At 43.2% G+C, this 18,959-nt stretch overlaps 1 protein-coding gene across 12 annotated transcripts in view; it reads left to right on the forward strand.

Moving 5' to 3' along the window:
* The window catches only part of LOC116430825 (uncharacterized), a 32,349-nt gene extending 15,309 nt beyond the window's left edge, over window positions 1-17,040 (forward strand). For 4 of the 12 annotated variants that reach the window (XM_076367581.1, XM_076367587.1, XM_076367586.1 and 1 more), the window contains 9 exons: window positions 2,485-2,612; window positions 2,711-2,836; window positions 3,790-4,163; window positions 4,432-4,599; window positions 4,769-4,868; window positions 5,084-5,258; window positions 5,349-5,504; window positions 5,794-6,030; window positions 7,073-17,040. In XM_076367581.1, coding sequence (XP_076223696.1) covers window positions 2,485-2,612; window positions 2,711-2,836; window positions 3,790-4,163; window positions 4,432-4,599; window positions 4,769-4,868; window positions 5,084-5,258; window positions 5,349-5,504; window positions 5,794-6,030; window positions 7,073-12,384 — 6,776 coding nt within the window. In that variant the 3' untranslated portion in view covers window positions 12,385-17,040. Of the gene's footprint in view, window positions 1-2,484; window positions 2,613-2,710; window positions 2,837-3,789; window positions 4,164-4,427; window positions 4,600-4,768; window positions 4,869-5,083; window positions 5,259-5,348; window positions 5,505-5,793; window positions 6,031-7,072 lie in introns of all 12 variants that reach the window. The other 8 variants (XM_031985434.2, XM_076367588.1, XM_076367585.1 and 5 more) reach the window with 7 other exon arrangements.
* Window positions 17,041-18,959: the final 1,919 nt, after the last annotated feature.

Genomic DNA, 18,959 nt, shown 5'->3' on the forward strand with positions numbered 1-18,959 from the left:
AACAATTTATCTTACGTTCGATGGTTATTTACGATATTTTGTATCGAATGTTTTGTCTCGATGTTGGAAAGATATTTGGTCTGAGACCCGTGGTACAATACTTTCACGGTGGTGGGGGTTATGTGTATATTTTATGTTCGCACCTGTGCATTGGAGGCCCCAAGTTCGCTTGGTAGAACTACTCTATGTGTATTTTAATTGTTCTGAATACAACTGTGTTGATTAATTCAAACAGCATTGGACGGCTTTTAGAGATTAAAAGTTAATAATTATGATAATGTATTTCAGGAAATGATAAATATTTGTAATATCAATTTCTTGGAGGTTTTTATAAGACGAGAGATTATGCACACATTTAGCTTCTTCCGCAAGGAATATATTACGCTAACAGCGATATAAAAAGTCTCTTGAGGCTTTATTAAAGTGTCCGGTTCATTATACAAAGTAAATTGTTAGGTAATCTTCTTTTCCTCCTTTCTTCTCTTGAGATCATTATCCTTAAACGAAAATAGAATGTCTCCTACGGTTATAAAAAAAGAAACTCGCGAAAGTCGTGGGCCAACTGAAGAATCGGAATAAATTAAGATCTGTTTGAACATCTCCAATCAACTTTGCCGAACTTTGCATGTTCTTGAATTAATGCATGTTAATGTAAAGTATTGTAAGTAAATGTATTACTAAAATGTTTATATTCTATGACCTCATCCATATGCATGAATCTAGAACGAGTAAGAACTGCGATAGCGTTGGCAGCGAGCCTTCTTTGAAACTTGGCTACCTCCAGCAGAAAAATGATCAAAATCTATCACGATTTTATGTACGGGATCCTGTGCACCTTGTTCAGTGACATTATCGAACGACATAAAACAAATTAATCGATGCTGCAAATGTCAGAAATAAATATTCTCAGATAAACATTCTACCTAAATAAACATTCAACAGTTTTTCCAGCACGCGCGGCTGCACACGATTAACCTTACATGCCTCGAAGCTGCTTTATAACGTCGCACTGTCATAAATCGCTGTTGTAAATCAGCAATCGTTGTACCCTAATAATTGAAAATCATGTTTATTTAAGATATCTCGTACAGTAGCTCGAAGTAGGTATAATAATTCAGGACATAAAGCGTTAAACGATCCCGGTTGGAATGAAATCGGACGCCTGGAAAAAGAGAAGACTCGCACGACAAAAGGATAATGTTGTATTTCAAATGCGCTCGGATAGACCGGTCACGAGTTTACGTTATTCTGGCGTAGTTGTAAAATTTATGGCGGGACGAGTGTGCACTTCAGCCCGCTGATGCGGAATAGTACGTGGGTAATGAACTCATAGTATACGGCCAAATTGCTGTTGAATACTGCTTCTAAAGATATTGTATGATAATTGCGCCGGGCGCAGATATAACTATCCGTTTTTCCACCGGACCAGCATTATCATTTTAACGAGCTAGCATTAATCGTCTCCGCGTGAAAATGGTAACCAGCGTGTTCAACAATTTGTTGGGGGATCATGCTAAGGATTCTATACGTATTCCAAGAACTTCAAACATCATTAACATTACAATTTTTCAAACGACTAAACTCGTTCCCTTTAACACCTGTTGTCGCATGTTGAGCTAATTAGCGCACTAATTAACGTGATGCAGTTAATACACAAATACATCCCGCGGAAACGAAAGATAACGCTCAACAGAAATGCGGAAATTCTTCGTTTACATTGGGACGCGGCTATCGTTCGAACTATGTCGTTCAAAATGGAACTGCGTTTAACGCTTGAAATGTGAATATAGAAATAGTTAAACATCTGTTACCAGCTTTGCAGAATTCCAGCCGGGTAATCAAGTTTCCGCGTTTAAAACGATAAAACTATTTCCCGTATACACATTAATTAGCTCCACGTTTCGTAAACATCGGGTCGTTTGATACGGCAGAAGTGCGCGTATATTCGCATGTTTGCTTGACGTTTCGGTGTGTAGGAGGTTTGACAATATAACTTCGTCCTTTCGATTGGATTAGACACAACTGACGTTTATGTTTGTCCAGCGGAACGACTGCTGGTCGTTTATGATCGATTCTGTTATTCACGGTCTTACTTACGATCGTTCGAATAAATTTTTTGACGATCGTATCCGGTGCTTCGATTAAAATCGAATTCCCGTAATAATTCTCTTTTACAATAATCCCGATTGATTGAATTCTATGATAGATACCCATGAAGAAGGTATTGTCTCTCAAGAGGAAGTAAACTTAATCAATTGCCATCAACTATTTTCTTCAAATGTCAAATATTCATTTAATACTTGAAGCTTACTTAGAATTTGATGATTAAGAATGATTTTTACAGTTCCTACTAGAATAATCGACTAATTGAAGGTAAATGTTTATCTAAGTACACTCGAGTGCTTCAAGTGTGCCACTGCTTTGATTAAAGTCTCGAATGAAGCTGCTTGTCGCGTTGACCCATCAAATTTCTTCAATTTACAGTCGAGGACACGAAGATGAGATTCAGCCTGACTCCACAGCCGGGAGAAAGTGGTTTCATACAATGGCTGGACGCGATGAAAATGGTCGCCAGACTGCAAGGAGGTATACCACCGGAGTTTCGGAAGAAGGTAAGATACCGGCGAGAACAGTTCGCCCGACCGTCGAACGATCTCGTTCGTTCCTGAAGCAGTGACGCGTATCCTCATCTGAAAAATATTTGTCGCAGTTATGGCTGACGCTGGCGGAACGTCATCTAGAGCAGCGCGGTGTAGATTGGAAGCAGGCTGAAAAGGTCTGCTTCAACGAGTGGAGCAATCCTGACGATGAAGAGCTCGGTATACAGATCGTTAAAGTAAGACTGGGAAACGTATATCCTTTTTACAACACTTCCTCCTTCCATCTAGCGATCCCCATTTCATCCTGCACCGTTCTTAACGACATTTCAAGGGTCCCTTGATGAATACTTGGCGCAACGAGAAATTGAAGTATATCGGATCGCTGTGTCAATTGCCTCGATCAAATCTTAATTGGGCCAGAAAAATAGAATTTTATTTCTCTCGGGAGTATCCGAACAAGGTCGATTGAAAACCATATATTGCGAATCTAAATGCAAACTTCTTTTCAACGGTGTAAGATAATTCAGATATTTTAAACAACAAAAACTCTCGGATCGACACGGATAAAACAAGATCTGAGTGTATTAAATCTTTACAAGATATAATCCCTGAAACGTAAATCAATGACAGTCGTTTTATTAGTTCGATCTGTACACAGAAAAGACAAATCCACCTTAATTTCTCATAAAATCATAAAGATAAACCCCGTCTGGCTCGCCAATTAAACACAGATCGCGAACGTTTAATCTTTCTCTCCCCGATCACGATTACCCTCCATCGGCGAAAAATGTCTAATTAGAGAGGGATTTCTGAACATGTTCGTCCGAGCCGAGAAGTCCACCGAACCGAATATCTCCTCTTGCATAACACGTCCAGAAAAAGAGATAAAAATTGTCCGCGTGACGCAATCGCGAGTGATGGCCCTCGGCTGTAACGCGGCTGGAACGGTCCCCGTCCCGTGTATATAATTACACGCAATTAAATTTCGATCATTAATCACTTCGACGCCGGGCAATTAAACGTCGCCGATGAGCCTTCCAATTAGCTCGGTCGCACGATGAAGGAACGACCTATGACGAACTTGACGTAGAATAGACGATCGACGCTCGTTTACGGCGAACCATTTATCGCGAGGGTCACGAAGAAAATTTCCCGAAGCAGTATAATAAAATTGGTTGGTCCTTCGCAGGATTTACACAGGACAGGCTGCAGTCTGTTTTGCGGGGCAGCTGGCAGAGACAATCAAGCGGTGCTCCGTCGTGTTCTGCTCGGCTTCGCCCGATGGAACAAGTCCGTCGGCTATTGCCAAGGCCTGAACGTGCTCGCCGCCCTCGTTCTGCAAGTTATGGATCGGGCCGAGTCCGCCGCGGTGAAGGTGATGATCTACTTGATAGAAGGTGTCCTGCCGGAGGGTTATTTCGGGGACAATCTGCGCGGCCTCTCCGTCGACATGGCGGTGTTCCGCGATCTCCTGCGGACCAGGCTGCCCAAGCTTTCGAAACACCTCGAGGCATTACAGAACGACGCGAAGGACAAGGCGACAGGTTATTCCTTTTCGAGCAAGTCCCTACAGTGTTTGTTTCGTGTTTGGCCGAGGAATCGGGCTGATTTTCTTGGGGATTTCTGGCAGCGTGACTGACGTTTCCGACACGTCTGAAACATGCTCGCCAGAAATGTGTAGATGCAGCTTATAGTATGTTTTATTACGTAATACATAATATAAGTGGGCGTGCCGTCAAGAAAATCTGAATGTATTTATTTCTCGGCTTAAACATTCCCTTGTTTCCGGCGAAAATATTCGGGTTACTGATGCAGTTCCCTTTCCAGGCAGCAGCTACGAGCCACCTTTGACGAATGTGTTCACGATGCAATGGTTCCTTACCCTCTTTTGCCACTGTTTACCTCAAGAAGCGGTACTTCGAGTCTGGGATCTGATATTTCTTGAAGGAGACGAGATTTTACTTAGAACTGCTTTGACCATCTGGGAGGGATTATCAGAGTAGGTGCTAACTTTGAGATTTTTATTGAATACGTCGATAAGTAATTGTATAATTTCTTAGTTAATAAAAACGGTTTAAGTTGGCGGAGAACAACAATGACTATCATTAAGGAGACACGTATTGTCTTCGGTAATGTTGATATTATAATAACTCGAAGTTTCCTTCCAGTCGTATCATGACCGTCACATCAGCCGACGAATTTTACAGTATAATGGGCGTCCTGACTAGGGAGATGCTGGAATTCACAGATACGAATAGTCTTATTAAGGTTAGTTCACTTGTACCTTTAAACGAATAGTTTAAACTTCAGCAGCATACTGTATGGAACGAACTGACAAAATTTATCATTTGAAATATCATCTGTTCCAAAAATTCACGCTGTTGTTTCTACAAAATGTGCAGTAAAAGTATCATTTTGGAACATCATTTGAGTTAAATGCAATTTTTGTTGGCTGCACATTGAATTGTATTATTTCTGCATAGAACATTGTCAGTATGGGACCTTTACAAGGTGTAACGGGTTTGAGGGAGAAGCACAGATACAATATCACACCGTGGGCAAGGAAGCTGAGCGACGACGACGACAGCGATACGGAAGAAGATGAAAGATTGGCCGTGGCTGCTGCGATGTTTAGCATGGCGCAACGCTTGAAGAAAGGTGAGAGGAAAGAAAAAGCTGAAAATACATTGTCGTTGTAACAATAGTATTCTTACGGTGTCATTTGTGTCTGTGCCCGTGTCACGGAAGACATGCTTGTAGATCGTATACCTCAAACAATCGGCGCGCTGCAGGCAATGGCGCCCAGCAGCGATCGAGAACGCCTCGCTTTGGACATTAGTACATTGAAGCAGCAGTACGCTAAGTTACGGGAACGTCAACGTCAGGCGCACATAATTCTATCCGGTAATTGTTCATTTCAACCATACGTTTCGACCTTCGCTGCTTTTTAAATGTGCAAGGAGTCGCTTAAAACTTGCTGTTTACTTCGTTAATGTCGAAGTGGCTTCAAAATAGCGTTTGAAAAGAAGCGAATGCAGCGTACATTCGGCTAGCTAAGCTACAGCCAGCATAATGTGAGCGTGAACTTTGAATTTTCGTTTCGTGGATTCGAAATGTCTGTACAAGTGCTATGAATGTATGTTCGCTTAAAATAGAATCAGAGCAAAAATGCATAAATTCTTTCTTGACGCAGCTGCATGTGCAAGGCAGACCATGGTACCACCTCCTACTTCTCAGGCCATGAATCATCTTTTAGTGGGCAAAAATGCGCTTGTGAGCGCGAAGAATCGACCCCTGAGTCTACCTTCTACTGCACAGGCGAAGACACGACCTACACCTCTAAGTCATAACCGAAGGGACAGGCAGCAAGGAGTTACGCTGCATTGGAAGGACACGAAGAAAGCGAAGCAGAAAGCTGCGAGCGCATCAGGTTCGTGACTTTATCCGCGTGATTTGTCACAAATCAATAACACTCGTACTGTCAAAAATCATTATTCTACGGTTTATCAACTCTTATTGTATGCAATTTGAATAATTGAACAATAGATAATTAAGAAAGAGATTACATTTTCGTTAATTAACTTATTTACGAAGAAATCATTTTTCTTTATGTTTGACAATGTTATACTTGAGTCAATCACATTTCATAAATAGTAGATTCAGATTTGAACTATTTATTTTTTAAGAGTATTGCAATAGAAAATTGTTTATCAACTTAAAACAATGAAATTTTACCAGAAGCCGGTAACATAGAAATCTTGTGTCTGAGCTTAACTACTATTGGTAAGCTTTATGTTCCGATGGTAGTCTTATTGTCTATCGATAAAGAAGTTAGCTTAACCATCTTATTGATCGATGAGGTACAAACTTAGAATATCTACCGATCGTCCACAATTTGTTGACTAAGCAAACTTATTGGTCGAAACGGTTACATTTACATATTTAATCGCGCGAAGGATACAAACGAACGCAGTAAGAACAAGTGAAACAAAATGAAGCGAGGTGATGACTTCCAAGCATTGACGCGAGCCGCGTTCAAACACTTCTCATATCCTTTATCCTCTTTTCTTCTGTCCTATTCTGCTTTCGTCTGTTCCTTTCTCCTTTCCTCTTCTCACCATTGACTACCAACGAAATAAAAATTTCACTATTTATTTTTTCTTTTCTTTACATTTTTTTAAATTCAAACTTAGAAGATATTATCATTAGTTTGCTAAAATCAATTTATAGTTGATTAGATGTTAAGATTAGGAGTGGGGACAGGCGGTGCTACCAACCTTGTTGCCCCTGTGCCGTCACAAGAAGATAATAAATATCGCTTCTCTAACCTTTTTTACAAAAATGATATGTCTATGAATGAAAGAAAGAAAGCAAGTACAAATGTTTCAAAATGTCGCAGCAAAGATAATGCTCTGGTTGCACATTCATCATTCAAACATCATATTTATCGCTTCATCTTTTTTTTGTCCCAGGTGTAGCAGAAACTGCATCGTTGCAACCACAGGATGCTGAGCTAGCATCTCCAAAGCGCGGCAATGGCGACAGCGACAGCGACAGCACGTCGACCGAACTGTGCGATGAACCGGATCGTCTCAGCGACGTCGACAGCGAGGATTTGACGTCAGCGTCTGAATCCTACGTCATGGCTACGGACGAAGAGAGAACGTTTCGTGGCGGAGACTCGCCGATGCCAGACAAGGCTCTTGACGAGAAGAACGAGCCAGCCTCCGAAGACGTGAAACAGGACTCTGGATTAGTCGAGGAAAATTTGGGCGACATGTCGATCGCGAAGATAACAGATCAGATACGACGATTGTCCGCGGAAGATGACAATAATTCAATGGTTCCTCAATCGTTCAGCGTACTAAACAAACATTTGCCTGGTGACTCGACGATAGAACCGTCACTGGAGAAGGATCTTTCGCCGGCCGATCTTAAGACGGAGTTCTCGTTGGATACCGGCGTGGAGAAGTCGTTGGCTTTGGACGAATACGAATACTTAAGTTTCGGCGTGAACACGGTGAGTGTGAAAGAGGAGGAAGTGTTGGTGCACGAGAGACACAGGCCGAAAGGTCCTGCTAGAGACATCGACGATTTCGCGGACAGTCTGAACGACCCGGTGCAGGACATAACGTCTACGGTCGCTCAACGTCAAGATCCGAACACATTTTCGGAATTCTCGATGTCGTTGGCCACGAAGTACGATCATGTCTCCGACGAACCTACGCCGGCAGACACGGGCTACGGTAAAATCGCAGAGAAAACTGAGTCGTTAGATAAAGTGTACAATGACGCCTCCGATAGAACGGTTTCCTTGGACGAAAAATGCGATACCCTGACGGAGACGGCTACGTCGTTAGATACAAGGTATGATAAAATCATAGATAAAACCACCCTAGTAGACAGAAAATGCGATGAAATGACAGAGAAATCTATTTTGTTAGATAGAAAGTACGATGATATCGCGGAGAAGGCTACTTCGTTAGACACAAAGTACAACAGAAGGGCAGGAACTACTTCGTTGCAAACGATGCACGATCAGTTCGCGGACAGGGCCGCTACTTTAGATATAACATACGAGAAAATGGCAGGGATATCTTCCTCGTTAGATGCAAAAGTGGATGTTACCGCAGGCAGGATTTCCCCGTTAGAAAGAAAGTTCGATAACATTGGAGATACGAGTATGCCGTTAGATACAAGGGTCGACGATTTAAACCGAGCAACTTCGTTAGACTCGAAATACGAGATTCCTATTTCGTTAAACGCAAAACTAGACGCGATTTCGCCGTTAGAAATGAAATTCGACAAAATAGTAGGGTCATCTGTGTCGTTAAGTATAAAGAACGACGAGATCGTAGGCAGAAACGTGACATCGGACACGAAATACGACAAAATATCAGGGAAATCTACGTCGTTAGACGCGAAATACGATGAAATTGTAGACAGAGTTACTCCATCGGACGTAACATACACTAAAACAGCGAAATCCAGCTCGCTAGATTCAAAATATGATGGAGTCTCTGATAGAATAACTTCCTTCGACACGAGGTACGAGAAAGTCTCTTCATTAGATTCAAAGTATGATCAGATTGTAGAGAAGACGTCATCCTTGAACATGAAGTTCGACAAGATTCCAGGCAAGCCTGTCCTCGACCTGGGAACGGAAAACGGCGACAGGTACAGATTGTCTTTCGACTTTTCTAGCAGACTATCCCTAGATTCTAAACCCTATGACCCACCAAAAATAAGTCCTTCAGTAGCCGAGCCACCAAGTACGATCAGCATAGACAGAAACCTTTACTGTAAAACGTATGTCGGTCATCTTCCGATCTCACCAGTAACAGTCGATCAGAAATTAAATCAAATAACGTCTGTACACAGCACGAACAACATCCCCATTCTGACCACAGAATCCACTAATTCCCAAGTCACTGGAAAGGCGTACTTCATCGATAGAATCTCAACTACTCAGACAAAAACGTATTCGGACATGAAGAAGAGTCCTCAGACACCGGAGAGCAACAAGTCCTTCAGTTCTGGAGAGACGATGGGGCCGGACTCGAAACCTTCCAGCATGACGATCAGTCCGAGGACTCCAGTCAGGTCTGACTCGCGTGACTACCTGATGGACAAGTCGGTGTCATCTTCGATTAGCTCGGATTCGAAGACCTTAGTGTTCCGATCAGTAGATTCTGACGTGACCAGGGACAGTGACAAAACTGATACAAAAAAGTCAAGAACTGACTATGATAAATCCAACTCATTGACGCCTATCAGCACGGACTCGCTGAGGATCAAGTCGGACACCAGCCCGAAGCTAGTCATCAGCAGCTCCAGTGACTCGTGCAGCCCCGGAAAATTGAAGTCTTCCGAGAGGTCGTTCAGTTCAGACCTCCAATCGCCAATCAGTGCCAACTCGATCAAGTATACCTCGAATTACAATAGACGGGGCCAGGACGACGTGTCCAGCTCGCCAATGGACCTGAGTGCGGCCACGTCGCCGTTCTATCCGATCTCGAATCCGAATCAAAAGACTCCTCCCTCGCCTTACAGCGCGTCTAGACGTCGGTCTAGCTTGGATAGCACGGAAACGTCGCCTGAACAGAAATCTAGTAGCTCGAAGGAATCGAATAAGTACTTGGGCTATCAGTCGAAGTTTGATTCCACCTTAAAATCCGATGTCAAAGATACGGACACTGGAGCTACCAGAAGCGAAGACTTTCTAAGAAAAGATTATAGCTCGAAGAAAGATGAATTGAGTACAAGTTTAAGCGATAGGAGGAACGGAGGTACTGATGCTCACTTCTATCAGTCGAGTAGCACCGACTACTACAGGAAAGATAAAGATTTGGACGATGGAAGTGATGATCCTCTATCGGAGAAAGATGTGGTTCCATCTTTGCCACGGGAGAAACTAGATAAACATTATCTGAATTATCGATACAGGGACAGGTCGAAGCTGTTAGAGAGAAGTTCTAGTAGTCTGGACAGCAGACGATTCGTCGACATGAAGTCCTCGGTCTCCTCGGACGAGTTCAGCACGTCGATGGTGAAGAAGAGGTCCAGTGACATTTTAGAAGACATCAAGCACTTGGAGGCGAAGGCGAATGATGGGACCTCGGACCCTGGGATAATGACCAAGAAAAGTAGTTATATCTGGGAGGACTTGAAGAGTCTGGAGGCTAGGCGGCAGGACACTTTCAGCGATTCGGCGAGTTCATTTTCTAAACGTCGCTTGGAGATACCTGATATAAGCGTGACGGGAGAAGGCAGGAAATCTTACATCGTTCATCCTAGAATTAATATTAATGAGAATACCGACAGTATCTTGAACACTGTGGCTCGTAGCCAGAACAATGGCGACGCGGATGATGGCAGGGAGTCGAAATTAGGCGTTTGGACGAAGGTGAAGCCTCGAAAGAAGAATGACAATGGAAGAAGAAACAGCGACAGGGCGCTGAAGATCATCCAAGAGAATTCTGTGATTCTGCAGAAGATCCTCGCCTGCCAGGCAAAAAAACGGTTGCCGGATCTCGAGGAGATTTCTAAGGAGATCAGCATAAGTCCGATAAATGAGGAGATTTCAAAGATCTTCAGTCCAATTCTCGAGAAGATGGGCCTGAACGAGCACGAGATCAACGAGGAACTGGCGCGAATCAATTTCAAAGACTTCGACAACATGACAGCTACCAGCGTGTCCGAGTTCGATGCGAAGATAAACGAAGAACTTTCCAGGTTATCTCTAATTGACGACAACGAGCAGGTAGATCACTTTGATGTAGACGAGGTGATCGCTCATCAGTACTCGGACACTAGGGAGGCTTTAATAGATCGGAAGATAAATGAAGAATTATCAAAGCTGTTGTTGAACTACGAAGATCGTTCTCCAGCGAGTTTGAATCTGGAGAAGGGCTCGTCGAGTCAGAACGTCAGTGAAATCGACGGTTTGGACTTGTCCAGCATCTCTACTAATGTTTTCTCTTACAAATCATCGAACGACTCTATTGACGCTAAAAGCGAGTTGGGATCTGCTCAGGAACCATCGATACAGGTCGAAAAATTCTCTCAGTATACGGAGAAAGTGTTACCCTACAGCGTGTCGAAGTACAGAGATGATGATTCGTCGCCAAAAAGCGACATAGACATCTACAGGGAGCTAGAGAAACTTGATAAGATCTCTTCAGCCCAGGTGCTGCCGGAACCAAGGAGTTTAGAGCTTCCTTCCGAAGACCTTTCCTCCATTCCGTACGTCTCAAATACTTCGCCGTTCAAAGACGTTCCGCCGATCAGATACACGACCAAGCCCGTTCAATACGACACGTCGCCTCTGAAAACCCTTTACGATCCTTACAAAAGCTTCGACTTCAAGCCTAAGCTGTCTCCAAAGCATGCGTCTACTAATCCTTTCGTTGCTGCGTCTTACGACAAGCCTGTCATCGATACCGCTTTCGAGTATATCAATAACAAGCCCGAATTATCCGTGAACACCTTCGAAACGCATTTGAAGAGTCCACTGCTGACGAAGGAATCGTTAGAGTTCCGAGTAAGGTACGACGAAGAGCCTTCTAGGGACATCAGCAGCGATTACATGTCTCTGCAACCGGACAGATCGTTGACCTCTAGTAAGTCCCCTTATTACAGCAACGGGAATACCGAGCCACTGACTCCTACGAAATACTTGGCCAAGGAGGACAGGTGTTTAGACTCCAGTGTATCCCCTTTCATGGAGTTTAGCGGTGAGTCCTCTGATCTGCGTCGCAAATACGATCCATTGTCCCCTAAAGAGTACGCTCACGGCAAGAACACGGACTACGAAAGACACTTGAGCACGCTGCCCTCCATAGAGGCACCCTCAGAGCTAGGCTCGTATCTGCCTACCAAGAACCTGGACTACCATCCTCTGTCGCCTAATCGGCAATACAGCAATCAATGTTTCCCGACAGCAACGAACCACTACGCGTCGAAGCTGTCTCCAGGCCTGGCCGACGAGAGCAAGCGGCCCGTTTCGCATCCCGAATTCCCTGGGAAGATAACTATAGGGAAGTACACCGAGCTGCCTGACAGAGGAGCCGCCAGCAGCTATCAGAAGTCTTCTTTGAGTCTCGGTAACATCGGTCACTCGAGCAAAGGGGTGGAAAACAATTTTAGTACCGTGACCAGCCCGAAGACACAGTTCAGCCCGTTTCCTGTGAGGAACGCACCCAGGAAGCCGAAGGAATTAACGCTGAAGCTGGGTCTCTACTCGCAGAAGAACCCTGACGCGGGACAGTTGAAGAGGTCATAGTGCGAGACTGTTGGGACGTGTCACTTCAGGTTCGATTCGTTGATCTGTGCGGAAGGGGTAAACGTATGGTTGTGGTGGATCAGTGTTTAAACAAGCTCCTCCGTGCGACAGCTGTTTGGAGATTTGCATCGGTGACTTACGTCAGATGGTGGGCCTAAGTTATCGTTCCCGATTATCGTGAAGCTCGATCTCACGGCGAACTTTGCGGCTCCGTACAGTGTTTGATGTCGATGTATCATTCGTCGATATAATGCGTAATTGTTTTGAAGTCCAGGTCCGCCTTATTAGATTGATGTCTGATGAAGATACGGAGGACTCTGGTCTGGTTGCTATCGTTTCGTTGTTTCAGTCGGCGGCACGACTTCAGAACGTTACGAAAGAGATGAAATGTTAAAAGGGATCGAACGCTGAACAGAATTTTCGCGTATACTGTCGCATGACTTCCCCTCCTCTTTAGCGATAATCATTAACTACGTTTTCTCCGAATGTTTATAGTCTATGAACGTTGACTAATTAACGAACATTTTTTACGAGCTCTGCTTTGAACGGCTTCACGGAAATCTCGGCGTCTCTCTTTTATTCTTTTCCTTAATGAAGAGAGGGGGAATGGTTGACAATTCTCTCTTGAGGAAGAAGAGAGAGATCGAGAGAGAAAGAAAAACAAATGCTTGCTGAATAGCACTAAAGATCCACGCGGAACACACTTGCAATTTCTAATGCGATGCCTTCGATCTCCCTCCAATCTCGCAAAGAAACCTTGTTATCACATCTCGATTATTGCGATAAGTAGCCTCGAAGTGCACACGAGAGACTCCGATCGAGAGATATGGATGGAGAAAGGAAGAGAACGAGAGAATGTGCGTATGAGAGAGAGGGAGAGAAAGAGAAAGAAAGAGAACGTTACAAAATGCCTTCCATTCCACTCCCCGAATCCCTCACCGCGCCCAAACCGGGTTCGCTTTTGCTACAGTGATCTCGCATGCGATCGTAAATCACCGATCACGGGACTGCGGTAACATGAAATTTCCTCCTAAAAGATACAATATTATTACGCCGCGAGAGATTGTATAAAATTATAGAAGTTGTTATATATTCGACGGGCGCCGCGATAGCGTTTAATTTCATCGGTACGTTTGCGCAGAACTCGGCTGGTGCACAACACGGCCCAGCGTGTGTCTGTGTGTCTGTGCGTGTATTTGAGGGTGCGTAAGCGTGTGTGCGTATCGTTTCCGCGGCGGAATGATGTACCATTACGGGATGCCGGACACGAAAGGGGAGTGACAAACAAACAAATTGTACATAACTATATAAGGGGACGTCGGTTGTATATTAAAAAGCGTGCCGAGGAGAGATAAGGGGGAAAAGAAACTCGAAGAGTCGATCGAGATCTTTTTATATTGAATGAAAACAAAAAAAAAGACGTAGTATTTTTAGATGTTTCTAATAAGATGATTATCCTCGGTATTCGTCGCCGTCGTTGCGCGTGGTGTGAGCTTGGCCGAGCTATGCTTAAACGTGACGCCTCCGCTGATTCTATTCGATTCTATTTGTCGCCCGTGATTTTGTTATTGCGGACGCCGCTTTACGTCGGCCGTGTCGCACGGTGTACCGGAGGAGCTAAAGCCTGGTACGCACTTGGAAATGTTCGGAATTTATGGAAGTGTTACGCTGAATTGAAAGTTCAACTGAATTTCAATCCTTGATCAATGGTCTGATTTAAAATGAAATCAAGATCTTCGTATACTTTCTTCAATTGTCTAACAAGACTGAGTTCTGAACAATCATATACGATAGAAATGCACGAAATCTGCAGTCAATTAATCATTACTATAAAATACATTCAATTTTATTAAATTTCTTAACACCGTGTTTGGAGTAGCTGATCTTTCTTGGCATTCTACAATTCCAAGTGCGTACACGGCTAAAGGAAATTGCATGCTTCGTCGATTTTTATGTCAAGTCGTTGTAACATTTAAATTCTCGAACGTCACACGGAAACAGGAGTTGTGATCCAGATAACTTTGTCGAACGAGGTTCGATGGCGTAACACATTGATTTTACCTAAATCTTCTCACATGTTTCTTCTAGAATACTTAATTCAGCGGTTTATTTCGATTGGCTTACATAGCGAGTAGATGAACCATTACGTCCAATTTATCCATCGATGGCAGGTAGATTCGTCAATTCAAAATTCGTCGCGTGAAGATTTTTATACGAACCGTTCAGACCCGGGGCAGTCCATTCGTTTCGCAAAGCGGATCAAACAAGACGACAAAATTATAGAAGCAGCTGCGTACATGTGCCTCTAGATTCCTTAACTAAACAAAACGACAACGATCGCGAATTTCGAACCAGATAGTCTCCGTTCATCGGATGAAATTAATTATCTGCTCGGAGTCCCCTGAGAACAACTTAGAGAACTTAATGAACCAATTAATATTTCAATTCGTCGATCACGAAACGAATGTCCTTACGTATTTATACAAGAAGTTGAGCAATGCCGGAGGTAATGGAACGAGGAAATGAAAACACTTCCGATAGTTGAGCAGCCAATTAATTTTCTTCGACTTCTGAGATATCAGAGGGACGACCTGCACATCGATTCCTGGTGTAATTGTCGCTGACTTGTCACTATTCCTGGGAGCACATTCAGAATTGCGCTTCTGGCAGAAATCTTCTACGTAATCTGCACCAACTTCTATCCGACTCGCATACTCACCGTAAAGAGACAATGAAGAGAACAGTTCCCGCGGACGCGCTAGACACGTAGATCCCAGCACACGAAGCTTTCGCAGTAACTCCGCATTCGTCTGAACGATGTATCTTCCCTGTCACGCGAGAAATCGTGGTTAAGGGTGAACGTATTCGAACAGGGTTGTAAGAATACACGTTCGTATTCGTCGTTACACTTTTATAAACGTTTACAGGTGAAACAACTTCGTTCTAGTTCCTTGCAGTGGGTTGATATTTCTGTATTAAGCGGTAAATAGTTAAAAGGCATTGAACGAAAGAGCATTTCAATTCTTTAATAATTGGAGAAGTAAGCTTTTAGAATTTGATTTGTTGCATTACAATCCTGTGCAAGATTCATTGATCTGTGTTTTATTTGATTTCTAAGTTTGTTTCTATGCTACATGTTTCGTTATGTGTTCGATCTAAAGTTAGCAAGACAGTAAATAGAGCACAGTGTATATGTTCAGCGACCCAGTGTAAATGGCTAGAATCAATTTGCTTCATCAAACGATGAATCTATTCGCGCTGCTGTCCGAACATCCCTCTTATCGTGCGTTATCCGAGCGAAACAAACAAGAAATAACTATATTTTCCTGGCAAACTGGACGGAAGGACAAGAGTAGAAACACCGTCACGTTCGTTCGTTGACGTGCGGCCAAATTCAGTGAACCGAATCGTAGGTTCGGAAGCCTGTGAGGAATAGAAAGTATTCGTAAAGGTGCTTTAACGAGGCATTGGTGCGTTAAACTAAGCAAAAGTGAAATTATCTAGATGTAGGTAGCTGATAAGAGATCGATAATAGCGTTCTTTGTTGTATCTTGTGAACGAAATTCCATTTTCCTTTTCCCACCGGGCAAATTCTCCGCTTTCGGTTCAAACCTGGGGCTTAAGCGGTTTTGAGCGTAATATTTAGTGAATAGCTGTTATTTCGAAGTTCTGACTGAAACAATTGCAACCAAAAACACGCAGCATTAATGGGTGAAAGAAATCCTGATTTATATCTGTTGCGATTTTATAAAAGATATTTCAATACAAACGACACAACCGAATAGAAGAGTATTCTACTTAAAGAAAACAAAGAAGCAAACAGGAAAGAATAAGATTTCCTTCTTTAAAACTACGTGTTCCGAATTCTTTGTGAATCCTGGTACGTCTGTTCATGACCAACTGTTTTTATTTCTTACAAGTACTACTTCGTACGTTTCGCGCGAACATTCTATCTCGGAATTGAAAGCTGCTACGAACAACTGCCGGCGTTATCGAGTCAGTAGTTCTGATTCAGAAAATGAGAACTTAATAAACTTTTAGAAGCAGCGCTCAAGCGATACATAATCGGTGTAAATTCGACGCAATAACAGTTCCGTAGAGTCGTATCTGAAATCGACACAAGCCAGAGCATTTTTCATCCGTAACAGCTGAAACTTCATTTCAATTCTCATAACCGTTTCAAGAACCGAAACCGACATTATCGTTTCCGAGCCCAGGTTCAAACTACACGTCCGTAAATTCGGCTCGCTTCTGTTCCCCGTTCGTTTCCTCTGTAGTTAGTTCCGTTATCGATTGTTTGTACACGTTCATCGAGAAATCACGCGTGTGGACGACGTTCTTTTTCTACGGAGATAATCGGGAGGAGAGTTAGAATAATTCTGGGGAAACGAGGGTGTTGAGCGTGCGCCGGTCGCGAGGGGCAACTCGCGTTGCCAACTGCGTGGTCACGCGAATCCTATAAGAAAAGTCGTTTATAAAGAAGCGTTATATTTACAAAAGGGTGTGGATGAAGTTGTTACGTGGCGTTCTGCGAGAGTTGTTGTAAATACCTGTCGGTACGAGTCATGCCAGATATAAGACTGTATATTTGAAGAATATAGAGCTATAAGTCGTTATGAATAAATAAACTGAATAAATATATTGAGAGAGAAAGGACGGCTCGTTTTGAATTATTCGTCTCATGACCCAATTAAATCCGTTACAGTATCCGAATCGAACAATGAATTTCGCTTTTATCAAAAACGAAGTGTTTTTGTCGGATTCAACACGTTTCAAATCCAATCTATGATTCAACGGTTTAAAAAGTTCCTTGAGACCCATTCAAGTTTAAAATTGCAATTTTCTATCCGATATTCGAGCCTTTACGAGATCGAACTTAAATTAAACATATCTCTACATGAATAAAAAAACGAATGAATTAATTCCCTTTTCATTTCTTTTCTTCTAATTCTTTATACGTTGAAACTTTAAATCACAGAGAGTCCCGAAGAATCTCTGGACCAATGAAATATCAGCGTTTATGAGTTACGAGCTCGTATCGCGACGCGTGCTTCCACCATTTTCCCGATCGCGGCCGATATCTCGTGCCCGAGTGGACATTTCATTTCGTTAACGCGATTGCGAGTGTCCGAGGGCGGCGAATATCGCGAGCTCACTTTAATTGGGATTACGTTTCAATTAAAACTCTGTTCCCATTAGGCGGAGCCGCTGAGTTTTGGAGAATAATTGATACGAACAACACGTTATCCGATTGCGAGGCTGGTTAAAATATGCATGTTTGCCAATCAAGAGGTGTCCAGGGTTAAACACCTGCTCGCGCTCCCTTTCCCCTGTTCTCGCGCCCGCCGCCGGCATTCCGCACACTCCATGGATAAATATGAGATTACGGGGCTTCCTCCTGTCGGATTACGCGCGTGTATTCGCGTGCGCCGCGCCGAGACTCAGCTGGCAAACATTGATACCTTTGAGTCAGTCTGGATGAAATTTCAATGATACGCGGATTCTGAAATGCTGTCGCGCCACGGTTTCCGCCACTCGTTAGCTCTGATCTGTTTGTCAATTAAAACCGCCTCCGGGCAATTATCTGGCCTGTTCGTTCATCGCAAGAATCGCTTGTATCTCATTCGACTGAGCGTTCGACCACTTGCTTTATGACATCGAGTCATACGGGATGAAGATTTTAAATTGAATTTAATGAATATGAATGAACGTCCTACGATTCACGTTACTTGAAGGAAAATACTCGCAAGTATGAATATCGAACGTTTCGCATGTGGAGAACATATTATTCCTCTTAATTATTTGAATTTTGTTCGTATTAACCACTTCCCTTTTTATTGTTGTAACATCCTGCAACAGGTAAGTCATATTGAACGGTCGTGTAAAATTCTTCTTAACGCAAGAACGATACAATGTTTCCTTTAAAGGCAACATAATATTATTTTGTTATGTTGAACACAGTTTCTAAGCTAGCAGCGTTTGTTATCCCCAGCCAATGTTGTGTCGATAGACAAATAATCGTATTTAATATCACCGTGACAATATATACATATGGCAAAAAATTGATGAAATGAATCGTGGCTCTGCAGTTTTTCCAAATGTCTATGGTGCGAGCGCTAGTGAACGTGTTCCGAGCACATGTCGAATTTTTCTTTTGCTCCAGCGGAACTCGTGATCAACCCGGGTCGCTTTGAGCACGTCGCAAATTTCGGGCGACGCGCTGACGCCGACCCTGCGAAAGGACACAAAAGTTTAATAAATCCATTCAACGCGTTTAATAGGAGGGACCGTATGCGTCCGTCGCTTATTGCCGACGCAACATATTCAGCAATTTGTCCATTCGATGAGATATCCGGCTCGCAATTTATCCGTTTGGCAAAATGACAATTCGACAGTTTGCCCCGTGCATGACGCGCCCTTTCGCCGATTGGACACCGTCCCATTCGAGCTTCGACTCCTCTGTTCAATATTTTTTTTAGCTCTTCCCGCGCGTCGCACTATGAGCTATTTGCATCACAAATGCGGTAAAAAATCCCTTTCCATAAATATCCCGAAAACCGAAAACAGTATATACA

This window comes from Nomia melanderi, chromosome 5 (assembly GCF_051020985.1).
Source record: "Nomia melanderi isolate GNS246 chromosome 5, iyNomMela1, whole genome shotgun sequence".
NCBI lineage: Eukaryota > Metazoa > Arthropoda > Insecta > Hymenoptera > Halictidae > Nomia > Nomia melanderi.